The sequence below is a fragment of the Pyxicephalus adspersus genome, chromosome 9 (genome assembly GCF_032062135.1).
Source record: "Pyxicephalus adspersus chromosome 9, UCB_Pads_2.0, whole genome shotgun sequence".
Lineage (NCBI taxonomy): Eukaryota > Metazoa > Chordata > Amphibia > Anura > Pyxicephalidae > Pyxicephalus > Pyxicephalus adspersus.
The window spans coordinates 52633063-52649321 of NC_092866.1; the positions used below are offsets into that span (position 1 = coordinate 52633063).

A 16259-nucleotide genomic window follows, 5' to 3' on the forward strand; every position below is an offset into this window, starting at 1 on the left:
ACAATCCTATAATGTGTATTTGATTTTATCATATATGCCTTTTATTTTATATAACAGCTTTTTCAGCAAACAATTATTTGCTTTCTTTTAGCAGAATATTAACAAAAACAAACTTCCAGACAAAAAACTGACAAAAGGCACTCACAAAATAGTCCAAAACCTTGTGATTGTAGCTTCTGCTGTTGGAGTGCTTTCCACTTTGGTACCAGGGTCCTAGATCCAAACTCCAGTTACCACACCTAAACATTCACTTCAACTCCGGTAACACAAATCTCCCAGAACTCCCTGGGATTTAGGATCCACTCACCAGCACAGGTAATTCCTATACACCAGGTTCTGTCTAGGTAAGACTTCCTCATTGTACAGGTTCTGGGGTGTAATGAAAAGACCCGCCTAACCTTTCAGAGCTTGGGATCCTGAAACAGTTTCTAATAAACATGCAGCTATTGGTTACTATACCAACCACGGGTCCCAATACCTTGCCACCTATGGAGACCGGATGGCAAAAAACCCATCCATGCGTTCCTGTACAATATATCAATTTCCCTTGAACATTGCTCACAAAAATCTCTCCAGACTAAGACCTTATTACCATTATTAACATGGCTTCAACTAGAATAAAAGTGTGTACAGCAAGAGTTTGCAGAGTTTTCATGCAGACTTGTTGAAGCCTTGAAAGCATTATTTTCTGCTCCAGTTTGTGGGAGGTGAAAGGATAGGGCCACTTCCACTGCCCCCACATGCAGCTAAAAGTGGCACTCACTATCTGGAAATATCAGAAGGTACTGTAGATATATAAACCATGGCACGGTGTGTTGCTTTATGCAGTTCACAAACGTAATGTCAGGAACGCAGCAGACATTGTTAGGTAAATCAACCTAATAGCAAATCCCAGACAAGAACTGACCGTTACCTAAAGAGGACCTATCACTGGAAGAATATAAAAGGTTCCATTGATAAACTCATTCTAAAGAATAAAATTGCTGGGAACTAATGCTGATATTTTGGTTTCAGTAGATTCAATTGCATTTATAACAAGCATGGAGATAACTGTGGGTGAAGTTGTGTAGCAATCAGTTGAACACCTGAGCTGCATACTCATTCTGGGTCAGGGATTCAGAAAGTATTTGGGGCAGAGGATCAGAACACCAACCAGGCAGGAAGTATTTTTTTACACCAAGGCAAAAAAGGGAACTGAATTTTATTTTTGAATGATACCTCCTATTATAACATCCCAAGAGTTGTATTAATACACAAGTAGTTACTGAGGAGCCTATTGTAACACAGTATCATTATTATTAATAAACAGTATTTATAGAACACCAACATATTAGGCAGCGTTGTACAATTATTAAGGGTTGCAAATAACAAGACAGTGACACAGTAGGAGGAGCGGTACCTGCCCAGAGGAGCTTACAATCTAAGAGGTGGGGAAGCAACACACAATAGGAGGGGAGATATGGAATGGTGGGTATGTAGTAGTGAGGTTTGTAAGAGACAGAACACAATTGAAAAGGCATACCAGCCTATAAGCAGAACCAAACTTTAGAAATAAAAAAAATTAGACCAGGCAGGTCATTTATTGCAGATGGGACAAGCAATGTCCCTTCTGCAATAAAATAAACATACTGTACCTGCCTGATCACAATTCTTTTATTTACCTGTCCTTGCTTTGTTGTGAGCACCACCATCACCACCTGGTCCTCTTCCAGGTGTCTTTGGATTCCACAACATATGGGCAGATCTGAAAACTCAAATACAGAGATCTAACCATCAGCATTCCTAAAAGACTCACAAAGTCAGTGGGTAATTCTTTCACTTCCACAAACCCTTCTCAATAAATAAAAGGTGCCAAGTCTTACAGGTATTCTAAGATATTTTATTGTCAATAGAGTAGGATAAGTTAAAACTGCAATCAGCTAATACAAAATCTTTTTACACCCAAAGGGGTGTAGATTTTTTTTTAACAGACCACACAAAAACTGTAAAAAAACAAACAAACAAAAAATACATACATAAATGCACACATTATATACAATGCTGGGTCCACACAAATTGACAGCACATATACATATGTACAAGTTGCTGCTCTATAGGGTCTTGATGAGCCTGTAGTGCCTTACTAAAAAATGTAGACTGTGAAACTGTACAATAATGGCTCCACCTCTGCAGTCCTCAAGTGCAAAATACTTCGGGAGAATTCCAACAAAGGAGACATGGCTATAATTTTCCCCATTGTCATATTAGCCCTGGATAGAAAAGTGTAAAAAGGTGCCCATAACAGCCAATCAGGTCCACAAATTTAATTTTGAGAGGGAATCTCTCCACTGATTTCCTGTTGGTGACCATGGCAAAAGTACTGCACTACCACAAATACTTTATTTTAAACCTAGCAACGTAACCATAGGCCCTCTGGATGCCAGGGCATGTGGGAGATTCCAGAAGGGCAAATATCAAAATGCCTTGATGAATCTAAACATTCCTAGACAGGCTTTATTTGGATGAAGAACACCCTAAGTAGAGCCTAAATGTAATGTTGAGCTTCCATGAATGAAATAAATAAATGAAAGGCACAGGCTGAGGAGGAAAGGGTTAGAAGATGCTGGACATCCTAAAGTTAGGTAATGAGACAGGCTCTGACTTCCTGTAGCTTCTCATGCACATTGTGAGAGGGTGACGGTGTGCGGTGCAATCAATGTAAGAACTTTTAGCATAGGAGAGAAGCCTGCATAACTGTGCAAGACTGAATGTAAGGGTAGAGCTAGAGTAGGTTCAGCTTCAAACGAATATTGTTTAAATACAGTAATGGTCTTTTTTTTCATCTGTGCTGTAATCCAGTAATTTCCTGTAATAAAGACTGGTCACTAATGTTTCCTCTCATCATGCAGGGAGACCGGTCTGATATTTGCCCCCTGTAGTTTCCAACAGACAGACTGTAGTCAGGGGGCCTGCTTGGATCCCTCCGACACTTCTCTGTATAAACAATGTGAAGCCAAGTAATGTTCATTCTGTTGTTACAGGGTGAAATATTTGCAGAGGCATACATGTACATGTGCCTCTTGTATTTGTTAAGCTCAGTGTCCCAGATGCAAAAGCCTGTATGCTTGCGTTTGTCTTCTTACAAACTCTTCAGCCAACTGTTGTTTACATTGCTCAGAGTACCGAGCTCTGTCCTACTTATCCTGCAAAAATTATCACTGTTACCAAATCCAAAATACCAGCTCTTTCGCAGATGATGCTATGAATTAGGCAAATACTTCTGGTTCCTGGTCATGACCATTTAGTGCTGGGAGAAAAGACCACCAGGTTTTGTCATGGAATATGGACGATGAGCAATCTTAATTTGACCTAGAAGACCCAATGTTGAATCCTTAACAGCTGCCAGAGGAAGACAAAAATAATAAAGCAGTCATATACACAAAGCCAATGTTGTGCCTCCACCTTCTCTTCCATTCATCCACACACCGTAATATTCCCATACCAGGGGTACCAGGCTGCAAGAGGCCACTGCCCGTTCTTTTCTGCATGCATACAACAGGTAAATTGGGAAAGAGCAAGAGGAATTTGTAACCTTGGTAAAAAGACATGCCCGTCCTGATGTAACAATACACGCTGCTGGATGAGGTCAGTGCAATAAGGCACTATAGGGAGTTTGGTTACTGCAGCCAGGGCTAATTGTCACGCCATAGGGCAGGCCTTGGATAGCCACTCATTTGTCTTTTTTTTTCCCTCGTGTGGTGGTCGACTCTTTCGCTCGTGTGGTGGTCGACTCTTTCGCTCGTGTGGTGGTCGACTCTTTCACAGCAGTCCTAGTTTTGCTTGTCTCAGATTTGACCTTTGAACTTGATCTGCTTTTTGGCTCTTCTTTTCTCCCCACTTGAATCCCCTTGGCTCGTAATGCTTTCATCATCTCCTCCTGCTTCATCATTAACAGAATCTCTCGACTCCAGATCAAGATGTTGAAGCCTGGAAAGGAGACAGTACATAGTTTAGAATCAGTAAAAAAAAGGTCATACCCCTACAAAACTGACAATCCAGAAGCTGGGGGAAGTCTCACACAATAGCCAGGGGGATATGGAGTGGTGGGAAGTAATGAGGGTTTAGAAGACAGAAGAATACGGGTACAGCAATCCTCTTTAGTTGGAGCTAATTAGCCTAAGTCATTCTGCCGATTTCCTGGGCTCACCCTGTGGTTTTTACACCACATCATCGCGCACACTGAACTTATTTTGTTTCAGGACTGATTGGCACTAAAATCTGCTGTTTGGTCCAGGTAGCATGGCCACGTCCCCCTTTCCTACTTGCACCCTAAGCTGATCCTTAATACCAGCTGACCCACATACAATTCCTTTTTATATTTGCCTTATAGGAAAAGCTCAATAAGAAACACCTATTGCACAAAGATAATCCAGTAAATCTTTTGTCCATTTTTTAATGTTGCTCCAGTAATAGGCACTCCCCCCATTTTTTGTCCTACAATCACAAGGACAAATTATTAATAGGTAAAAAGTAAAGCTGTTGACTACATTATTAGGTACTGTGGCGCAAATGACTTTTGTGCTGCCTCCTCTTCTGCTGTACTTCATTATCAGTAATTACACTGCTTGCATTAACTTTTATTTTTGGAGTTCACCTTCAACATACACTGCAGATGAATCATACTCTGTTATAGTGAAAACACATGCACCAGAAGATACACCTGCAATGAAATCTGATATTTTTTTTTTATTTTTACAGCAGTGAATGTAAGTAAATGTGTGGAACACAAATTAGAACATTTTCACCAATGAAGATATGCTGCAAATCAGAACAATAACTGACTTACCCATTCCTGATGCCAACAGATCTCCCATTGGGTTAAACTTGTTGAGCTACACGTAAAAAAGAAAGATAAAAATATCGGAAATAACCTAAAAATAGCAACAAACCGAAATATATATTGCCTGAGTAAGCAAATATTTCCAATAAAGCATATCCAGGCAAGTCATTTTTTGCTTCCCACCCACATGACAAGTGAACCCTACAGCAGCACTAAATGATACAAACATAATGCTAATAGGAAACAAAATATCTTACCGAGACAATCCCTGATGCATAGGGATCATACAGCTGGCAGACTATATTTCCAGTCTGCCCATCAAACACATCCACTGTGCGCAATTCATCTGAAGTGTATCCTGGGAACTGAGGATCTGGATATCGACCGGCAACAATCAGGTCATAGCGGGGATGCCATGTGGCCTGAAATAATATGAAAGAAAAATGTTGGCTTGATTTTAAGAAGACTTTTTTTATAGTAATTGCAGGTCACAGACTGTGATGGAAAGTAGTGTGGTGAGAAGTTTAGAGGGTAAGTTTTAATAAAAGTTCTTTTACAGTTTCTGTTTGGCATCACTTAACATTTTGAGTTACATATACCCCAAAAAATCGTGAAGCACTGTCCTTTTTCCTACAGTTAGGTCCATAAATATTTGGACAGAGACAAATTTTTTCTAATTTTGGTTCAGTACATTACCACAATTAATTTTAAATGAAACAACTCAGATGCAGTTGCCCCTGAAATGAAGTGATTGTGTTAGTTCCTCACATTTTTATGCAATCTCTTTGTTCAACCCACTGAATTAAAGCTGAAAGTCTGCAGTTCAACTGCATCTTAGTTGTTTCATTTAAAATTAATTGTGGTAATGGACAGAGACAACTTCTTTCTAATTTTGGTTCTGTACAAGTATTTATGGACCTAACTGTATGTATACTCTCCTCCCACCCCCAGTAGTATTTTACTGCCTCTACATTTACTCCACACAGTGAATGTAGAGGATGCTGCTGTCAAAGATCACAGTATTTATAAACATTGCTCAAACCCAGGATCAACAGATACAAAGTAACAGTTTACTTTTGTATCTGCTCTGTTTCATTCACCTGCAGACCAAAGAGATGAGCTTCCATCTGCATATGATAATGACAGGTAAATCAACCTACAAGTTAAAAATGACACATTATACATATATTAATTCTTTTTTAATTACTTTGTAATCCTACTTTACCCTAATCAGTCCTAACTCCTCCTTTCTCTTAGCTAATATTTTCCTTTATTTAGTAGGATTGTCCTCATTGATGCCGGAAGTTACATCACTGTTCTCTGCATTCTCAGTTGAGAGTGTTGTGGCTCCGCTCCTCACTAGGATGGGTCCATGACATCTTAAGTATGTCCTCCCTGTAACCTGGCAGGCTGAAGTGATTAAAGCTCTGAAAGGATAGTATTATTGTTACATAGGTTTTTGTTTTTCTCTTTCTGCAATGCTGGTGGGAGACTACCTTAAAAAAAAAGAAAAAAAGAAAAACTTGTTCCAATTTGGGCTTTATTAAGTGTTCTTCCTGAGACAAAGGAACCCCACAAACCTTTATGGCAGTCAGATGCTGGAACTGGCGATGAGGATGAGGGATAATACGCTGAGGCATTGACCAGTCGCTGGCGGAGTATACACGGATTTCACTGTGCTGGTCGGTGGTAAGAAGCTTAGCTCCATCCCAAGGACTGAAGTAAGCTGCACAAAACAAATTCAAAGAATGAGACTTTGTTATCAGCCCTGCCCAGGTCACCTCTGTGGACTACAGAACACATAACCTCTGTGTTTTAGAAATGAGAAAAAGTCTTCTGTAATCCTGTCACTTTCTGTCCTAAGGTGACACTGCAGTTTCTCCATAGGTTCAGTCACAGCCACATCTAAGGGCTGGAAAGCTGCAATTTATTACACTGGATACACGTTAATTTCCTGAGAAATAAACAGGCCTTACCAGAGTTGACTCCGCGAGTGTGCGGCATGGTATACAAGCAGCTGGACTTGTCCTTGATGTTTCTCATATCCCACAACTTAACGGTTTGATCCACAGAGGCTGTGGCCAAAAGCCAATCACACCGAGGGTTAAATTCCACATGGGTGACTTTTTTCTTGTGTAGTCGCATCTTGAAGATCTGAAAAATATCAACAATCTGGATTTCAGGGTCATTCATAATAAATACCACCTAGCAGGCATTTACTGACTTCTAGAAGGCTCAAGAATAATATATAAAACGGATCCAAAAATAATTACCAAAAAGTGCTTTCCCATAGATTTTTTCATGATATTCGGGATCAGAGGTTAGCTCGGTGGTTTAAAGGTTAGCACTTAACACCTAAAAGCTGGCAGACACCAGCATATGTTTAAAGCCATACCGACACACTTATGAACCACGGGCTCTGCTGTACACATTTCATTTATTGTGTAAAGAGTCCTGCAGATGTGAACTCACACTCTTCTTCATTGTGTAATGGCTCCTGCATATTAGGAAGGGTTGTTCCTGCCCAGAGGAAAGAGGAGCAACAATTCATAAACAAGGCTGACCAATTTCCTTGACCTGACCTCATCCTTCCTACAAGGGTTTATTTCCTGCACAGGTGAAAAAAAGTCACCATTTGCCACGTTTTGTTTTCGCTGTTTTCTATGGCCATTGTCAGAAGCAAGGATTTACCATTACAGTGATAACTCTGACCACTAGTGATGGGAAATCACATCTGTTGTAAGAAGGAAATTTGGTCCACATTCTCAGCCCTGTGCCTCCATTGTCAGGCTTTGTACAATATATCTGCAGTTTTACAGTCCAAGCGCCAGACTCACCTCCTTCCCACAAGTCTCCAGGAGCACCACATTGCCCACATTGTCTCCGGTCACCACGCATTGTCGACTGGCAGATACATCCAGGCTGCAATACCACATGCTGGAGGGACACAAAAGCATTATCAAGTCAAATTTCATACTCCTGGTATGTCAAAATTATAGAAGGATTTCCCTTTATCCCAGTGATATGTTATGGCCATCAATTGTGTACAACTGTGTACTCTAATCCTGTGCGCCTTCAGAGTCTAAAAGTTAGGTGTAACATGCTCAGCTATCATGTAATATACGTAATAAAGGTGATATTACACTAATATTTAATGTGAACTTTTGGCATAGTTCCTCTTATCCTTCTTAAATTGTAAAAACCTAAAAAATGCAAGATATTTTTTTTACCTAGTGCCTCCCCAAATCTCAAAAAACAGCACTGAAAAGGCAAATTCTACTTTTTATATAGTGCCCGCCCATCTCAAATTTTGGCACTGAAAAGCCACGGTCTACCTATTACATTGGGCTTTTCCCTACCTGGAATCACGTCCCTTTAAAAGCAGGGTGTGCTTATTACATAGTCCTAATCTCAAAACACAGTGGCCCTGATTTATTAACGCTCTCCAAGGCTGGAGAGAATACACTTTCAGAAGTGAAGCTGGGTGATCCAGCAAACCTGAAATGGTCCAGGATTCAAAACATTTGCTAGCAAATAGCAAATGATTTTAAAAAATCCATTCCATGTTTTATGAATCACCCAGCTTCACTTCTGAAAGTGTATTCTCCCCAGCCTTGGAGAACTTTAATAAATCAGGGTCAATAAAAAAAAAGAAAAGAGAAGAGCCGCACTTTACATCACAGTGCAGTACAAGAGTTTTTTTTCTTCTCAGTGACTAGGCTATAAGGAATTTCCAGGATTTTGTCATTCCCTACACCTAAGCCCCATTAATATGTTTGGAAAATGATTTCGGGGCAGCTGCTAGTCAGTTTTTTCATACATAGCCACAGCCTGAAATCTTCCAAGAGCCTTTTCACATACATTCACACACTGCTTATGTAAGCATTTTCAGTTCAGAGAGTTTTACAGATAAACAGTAGTAGTGTATTCCAGAAGTCATGGCTGACATTGCTGGTTGAGATCTTAGTGCAGCAAAAGCATGGTATTGCCAGCTCAAACACACCGTTAGCAGCACTCATGATTTGTTTTAAATGACCATATTTTTCTGTACTTGTAATGCTTTCTAAAGAGATATACAATCATGCAATGTGCATGTATGCGAGAACTGAACAGAATGGCTCAGCTCTGTCACAAAGAACAAGTTAAATGCTCCACCATACCAGGAAGAACTTTTTATAGCTTGTTGCTCCGAATAGAAGAGTTTGGGAATAAAGGTAAAGCCTGTATACATGGCTGGTAATGGGGTGAGGGTTAACATTACACATAGAACAAGTTAAATGCTCCACCATACCAGGAAGAACTTTTTATAGCTTGTTGCTCCGAATAGAAGAGTTTGGGAATAAAGGTAAAGCCTGTATACATGGCTGGTAATGGGGTGAGGGTTGGTTGTCGGGCTCCCACCCTGCCTGCAACTTCACCCTCCACTTACGCCCAATCTTCAGTGTTCGTATACATCTGTATTGTGCGTCCAGTCAAATCTTGGAGGATGGTGCTACCCGCTACAGACGACGTGTATATCTGATTGGAGTTGAAGGGGTCAAACTTCATTCCGGTAATACAGCCGCCAGCTCCAATCTGCAAAGATAGAATGATAGTGATAAGTACGACACTGAAAACAAACTCAGGTCTCTTCTTTCTAGCAGATCAGAACAGTACCCATTAATGTAACGTGAGAGAACTTTCCTCCAGACTTTGGGTTCTGATAGACAAAACGGAGAGTCAAAGGAGTGAGTGAGTGAGTGGAAGAAGAGGAGTCTGTCCAGAGAACCCGTCCCTTGCCCTGAACTTGCAAAATGATGGATTCTGTTCAAAAGTTCAATGCACCCAATACTTATAGGCTACCTGTGAATGCTAAAGAATTAAACCATCAAAAGGTTTCTTACATCTCCTGGCACTTTAGTAGTGGCATCTCTGTGCAATACTGAAGTGGGAAGTTATGAAGGCAGAAAATATGCTGCGATAGATTGCACTAGATAAATGTCACAAATATAGAAGTGGCAACTGGGTGTCTCCGTCCAACACTGACACTATATGGGCCTGGGATTAGGAACGGGAAGAGGCCACTAAAAAGAAACATTTTAAAATTATAATTCATTTCTATTGCTGAAAGTACTCCAGGTGAGCACAAACAAAGAATATGAATGGTAAGTCTGCAGATTTCCAATAACGTTAATGGTATAGTGTAGGTGCCCAATCTGAGTAGGCACTACCTGGGTTAATCTCTGCAAGCAGAAGAACCTATCAAGGTCCATTATTAAGGTCCTTATTCAGGCCAAATCCAATATATTTTGGCTAATAGGCAGAAACTTGAGCTTAAAAGTTCTGGCCCACCCTATGCTTATCCTAAAAAAGGGGCAATAGAGGGCTGACCAGCCCTGCAATATGAACTCTGCCCGCTGTTTTTTTTTTTTTTTTGCAGGCCTGTGATTCAGCCACACAGCAACGTCATTCATTACTAACATGCAGCTCTCAATAAATCTGATTACCACTTCACACCAACTAACTAGGGTGCCCAATAACTTTAGAACTACAATGGCACACTAGATTTAGCCAGTAGGTGAAACATATAACTGCATTGCTTGGTAACATTTGTAAGATTCAAGTAGTTGGATACCCTACCATGTAAACATCATCTAGCTTCAGCTTATATTTTGTACCCACCTATTGAAAGGTTGCAGAGATTTTCCTTGGAAAAATGTTTAAATCAATAAAAACCTATAGGCGCTTTGAAACAATAAAATTATTCACACCAACAGTCAAATACATGATGATACTCCATTGAGCGAAACACGTATGGTAAGGCTTAATCACATTATGTGAATTGTTTATCATTCCAACTATCAGGTATTGGTATTTGCTCAGATTGTGGGTTAATATATATATATATATATATATATATATATATAATATATTCCACGATGATGGCTTTCTATTCCTTTTGAGGAGTGTGCTGCTTAATATTAATCGCTTACCCTGGATGCCATAAGAAGGCTCTGTTTAGAGTCAATCCTTTGAATTTCCTGGGCTGCATGGTGGGTCATATGTGACAGAGCAGTTGCAGAATTTTTGGCATTGGTCTGCCGCTCTGGCCGCTGTACCCCCTAGTGGGATTAAAAGAAGGACCCCACTGGGGGAGGGGGGGTTTGTGCACCAGCCAGAGCTGCGGACCAAGTCCCCCGTATGGAAGAGTGGGTGGGTTCTGGCATCATGACGATACTCTGGGGGAAGATTCTTCCCTTATGAGTGACACACAGCTCCCCGGGCATGTGCAGTTTGAAGTCCGTGACATCCAAAAGGTTGCCAACCATTTTGTTACCTTGTACGGCAGCATGTTATTTTGTCTGGACAGATTGTATTTAATGGTTACGGTTTCAAAGCGCCTATAAGTTTTTATTGATTTTAAAGTTTATGTAGAGGGATTGGTCTATCCTGACTGGGCAGCTATATTTATCTTTTTATATGATTTTTACCGCATTGGTATAATAAATTTTACCATGGAAAAACTGCCTTAATGATTCCCATAGGTCTGTCACCTATTGTCAATGTTATATTCCAGTACTCAGTGATCTCTAGAAATGAGCACAGTTTGGAGACCCATGGAGTACTGTAGCTTAATTGTAGTTAGTGAGTTCCTCCTCCTTGTACCCCTATTGTCCCCATTGATCATACTTACTCCAGGAATAAGTGTGCTGTTCAGGTCCTCGTAGTCCCATAGAATGATGTCCCCTCCTTTAGACCCCACAGCCACTGTGTTGGGGTGAGCTGGGTGCCATTCCAATGTGGTGACTCTCCTATCAAAGGGGCTGTTGGTTCGGTAGAGGATGTAGGAGGCCAAGGAGCACAGGAATGGAGTCTGCAGGCACTGTGGGGGATACACATGTAAGACCGAAGCCTGGCACACCTTTTATTATTATTATTATTATTATTAATATTATTGTTATTATTATTAAACAGGATTTATATAGCGCTAACATATTATGTAGCGGTGTACATTGATAAAAGAATGGTGGTACCCAATGGTAACTTACCTTTGCCCGTACATTTCCGCCCAGCGTACTCTGGTACAGATAGTGCACAATGTTTGTCTCCTTGTCAGGGGGTTTGTTAAATTTAATGGTACGTTTTACACCTGCAAGGAGAAGATTCATCACATCATTCATTCAAAAATGTATATAAATCTACTGAATGCACAAAAAAGTACAGCTATCCCCCCAAAACTAAATTGGCCCCCCTATGTAGGACGTCGGGATACAGAGATCTGCCAACTGCAGTGTAATGCCTCTACAATCCACAGCAGCAGTAGTGAACACTTGTGATGTAATTTCCTGTGTAACCAAGGAAGGCGGATGGTATAAAGGAGGAGGAGCTTCTGATGGCAGGGGGTGGAGCAGTCTATAGATGAAGTATTGTTGGAAGCTCCTGCTTGACTAACAGAATTCCCCTGACGAACAAACTGATATGAGAGACAGAAGGAGGGAGAGAAAGAGAGAGCAAGAAAAAAATAAAGAGCGAGTGCAGGAAAAAGGTAAGAGCGAAAGAGTGCAAGAAAAAAGGGCAAGTGAGCGAGCACAAGAAAAAAAAAAAAAAAAAGTGAAAGCAAGAAAAGAAAAGAGCAAGTACAAGAAAAAAAAAAAAAAAAGAGCGAGCAAGTGCATGAAAAAATTAAAGAAAAAGAGAGTGTTAAATAAGAAAGAGAGAAAGGGAATATGAAGGAAAAAATAATGTGGGAAAAGAAATAGGAGGGAGCGCAAGAAGGAGAGACAGAGAAAAGTTTTTCTATTGATTACCTGCACTGCTCCCTGCAGCTTCGCAGCCGTCTTGCACAGCATTCTTTTTGCGGCTGGATTTCTTTGTCCTCTGCTCGGCACTCTTCTCCTGCTCTCCTCGTCTCTTCTTTGATGGAGACTCCTCTTCCTGCTCTTTATCCCTAGGGGGTGGCTCCAGCCTCTTTTTTCCCTGCGCTGCCTTTTTGGGGGGCATCTAGGGAAGAGGATAAAACGCCATTTATATAAAACATTAGACAGAGCTGTAGAATAGTAATACATATACGATTTGATATTTTATTCTGCCGGTGAGATTCCCTCCCGCTGACATCCAGGGCACTGCTGAGGTTTTTGCTGGAGTTTCACTTTAGGGACCCCAGCAGATTTCTGTGTTGTGGCACAAAATGTGGTCGTCACTACTATCATTCAAAACAACTGTAATCAACAGAAATGCCAATAAAATTCATTGATCCATTTCTAACATTAAAAGAGGGATAATTTGTGCAATATTGTTGGCCACCAGTAGATGGTGCTGTGTCCTTACGTAATATGCTACAAACTCCGATGAAAGAGCTTGTTACACACTGTATATGAGTGCACATCTCCATCTAGTGGTGTGACCCGAGTATAAACCAGAATTTTTTATCAAATTAAAAAAAAAAAAATCTTGGTTTATACTCAGGTGAATACATACTTTTATCCCGAGATCTAAAGTCCTTGACTGCTTCTCTTTAGCTCCCACTGTAATATTTTATTTTTCCTTCTACCAAATAAGTCCAATTTTAAAACTTTTCTTTAACCGTACCGAGTCCATTACATGACCAACATGCAGCTCAGATCTGAATCTAATTGAAAATTTATGATTTATGAAATTGTAAAAATTGGTCCATGGTCAGGCTCCTTCCTGCCAATCTGATTCATCAAGTACTATACAAGAAGGTTGGAACCCCATTGATGAAGATCGGTTGCCATTTGTGAAGTCTGTGTCTCAAAGGATTCAAGATGCCATCAAAGCTGGAGGAGAAACAACAATATACGAAGGGGAAGATAGGAGATTGTACAATCAGATTGTATGGTGTATGAGCATCCTATAGAAGATTGTACGATCAGATTGTATGGTGTATTAGCATCCTATAGGAGACTGTACAATCAGATTGTATGGTGTATGAGCTTCCTATAGGAGATTGTACAATCAGATTGTATAGTGTATGAACTTCCTAAAGGAGATTGTACAATCAGATTGTATAGTGTATGCTCATCCTATAGGAGTTTGTACAATAAGATTGTATGGTGTATGAGCTTCCTATAGGAGATTGTACAATCAGATTGTATAGTGTATGAACTTCCTATAGGAGATTGTACAATCAGATTGTATAGTGTATGCTCATTCTATAGGAGTTTGTACAATAAGATTGTACGGTGTATGAGCTTCCTATAGGAGATTGTACAATCAGATTGTATAGTGTACGAGCATTCTAGGAGAGATTGTACAATCAGATAGTAGAGTTGTATAGAGATTGTACAATCAGATTGTAACATATGCGGTCATCCTGAATCTTTCTAAATGCTTTCAAAACTTGATGAAAAGACTTTCTGAACCCAATATAAATATTTCGCCCCCTAGAAGACCAATCTGTATGTTTCACATCGATCTAATCGCTTTCTCTCTGCACAACTTTACAGATTGCACATGAAGAGGACCTGTCTGGGGTCAGGTGACAGAAGTAAACACGTGACCCCCCTAGTCTGACAATGACTACAACCCCCAGCAGAGGCTGTCTGAGCTTGCTGGGACTTCTTGTCCTCCTCTAGCTGAATATACAGACGTTGTGTGTTGGTTCAGCAGCACCCGGGGCCCCCTCTATACCCCTCCCCCCAGGTGTACCTGTCAGTCCCGGCTTCCAATACACAGTCCTCGGGTACACAAGACACCTATGTGCAAGATGTCGCTGCGGACAGTGTGCGCATGCGTGAGTGACGAGGCTGACCGATTATAGCCCCGCCCATCACAAATCCTCTTTGTCATTGATTGGCTGGGCGGAAATGCATTGAGCGCGCGCCGCAGGCTGTATTCAGCTGATTGTGGAGGGGGCGTGGATGTGGGCGGGGACAGACCCTAGAGAACTGACAGACTGCAAGAGATGGGCACAGTGCAATCATGGAGAGGCACTGCATTCTGACAATAGTGAATATGAAATAATAAATGGGCACTGTGGGCATACAATAGTGGGTATTCATTAACATTCAGCATTAGACTGGCACAGGCACTGTGGGCATGTAGTAATGATAGGCACTGTGAACGTACAATATTGAATGGGCACCGTAGGCATGGAGTAGTTGATAGGTACTTTGGGCGTACCACAGTAGATAGGCTCCATAGACATTCAGTATTGGATGGACACTGTTGACGTACAACGGTGAATGGGCACCATGGGCATGCAGCGAGGGATAGGCCTTGTGGGCATACAATCATTGGCAGAGGGATATACACTGTGCAATACAGGAGGACCCTGGGGTTTGTGCACTCTTCACAAGCAATAGGGGGCATACACTGGGTAATGTGTGGTGAAGATACAATAGTGTATGGTTACAGTGGGCATGAAATTGTTAATAGGTACAATGGGCATAAAATAGCTTATAGGCAATGCAGACATTTGGAATTGGATTGGTACAAGCATTGTGGGCATATAACACTGGATGGGCACTGAAGGCATGCAGCATTGGACAAGATCTGAGGACATACAATACCGGATAAGAGTTTAGGACATAATGTATTATTGGGTAGGCATTGGGGACAAATAATAGTTGATGGGCACCTTGGGCATACAATACCAGATAAGCAGTGTGCATGTAATAATGGATAGGCATTGTGGACATGCAATACAGGGCAGGCACCATGGGCATACAGCGGGGGGTATGTAATAGGGGCAGACACGGGGTATTTACTGCAGACATACAATAGGGGACAGACAGACACTGGGGGTATGTAATAGGGGCAGACAGCGGATATATACTGCAGACATATATTGGGGGACAGACAGACACTGGGGGCTATGTAATAGGGGCAGACAGCGGGTATATACTGCAGACATATAATAGGGGACAGACAGACACTGGGGGCTATGTATTAGGGGCAGACAGTGGGTATATACTATGGACATATAATAGGGGACAGACAGACATCGGGGGGTATGTAATAAGGCCAGACACCGGGTATATACTGCGGACATATAATAGGGGACACACAGATACTGGGGGGTATGTAATAGGGGCAGACATAGGGTATATACTACGGACATAAAATGGACGACAGAAAGATACTGGGGGTTATGTACAAGGGACAGACACCGGGTATATACTGCGGACATATAATACTGGACAGACAGACACTGGGGGCTATGTAATAGGGGCAGACAATTGGTAAATACTGCAAAATATAATAGAGAACACACAGACACTGGGGGATATGTAATAGGGGCAGACACCGGGTATATACTATGGACATATAATAGGGAACAGACAGACACTGGGGGCTATGTACAAGGGACAGACACTCGGTATATACTGCGGACATATAATACTGGACAGACAGACACTGGGGGCTATGTAATAGGGGCAGACACCCGGTATATACTATGGACATATAATAGGGGACAGACAGACACTGGGGGCTATGT

The 16259-nt window shown here is 41.2% G+C and overlaps 1 protein-coding gene across 1 annotated transcript; it reads right to left on the reverse strand.

The window, feature by feature from the left end:
- Positions 1-1858: 1858 nt before the first annotated feature.
- On the reverse strand, positions 1859-14557 carry DDB2 (damage specific DNA binding protein 2). The gene is made up of 11 exons (XM_072421990.1): positions 14468-14557; positions 12607-12799; positions 11848-11948; positions 11493-11681; positions 9249-9394; positions 7657-7756; positions 6796-6973; positions 6400-6545; positions 5077-5241; positions 4826-4871; positions 1859-3966 (listed from the first exon to the last, which is right to left on the reverse strand). The coding sequence occupies exons 2-11, from the start codon at positions 12797-12799 to the stop codon at positions 3710-3712; spliced, it is 1521 nt and encodes a 506-aa protein (XP_072278091.1). The 5' UTR covers positions 14468-14557; the 3' UTR covers positions 1859-3709.
- Positions 14558-16259: the final 1702 nt, after the last annotated feature.

What these genes read in the sequence shown, in the direction of transcription:
- DDB2 (XM_072421990.1), bottom strand. Translation starts at nt 12,799, where the DNA reads ATGCCCCCCAAAAAGGCAGCGCAGGGAAAAAAGAGGCTGGAGCCACCC. An exon ending in ATGCATCAGGGATTGTCTCG is followed by an intron (nt 4,872 to 5,076) that starts GTAAGATATTTT and finishes TTTTACGTGTAG; the next exon opens with CTCAACAAGTTTAACCCAAT. An exon ending in TCTGTTGGCATCAGGAATGG is followed by an intron (nt 3,967 to 4,825) that starts GTAAGTCAGTTA and finishes TCTCCTTTCCAG; the next exon opens with GCTTCAACATCTTGATCTGG.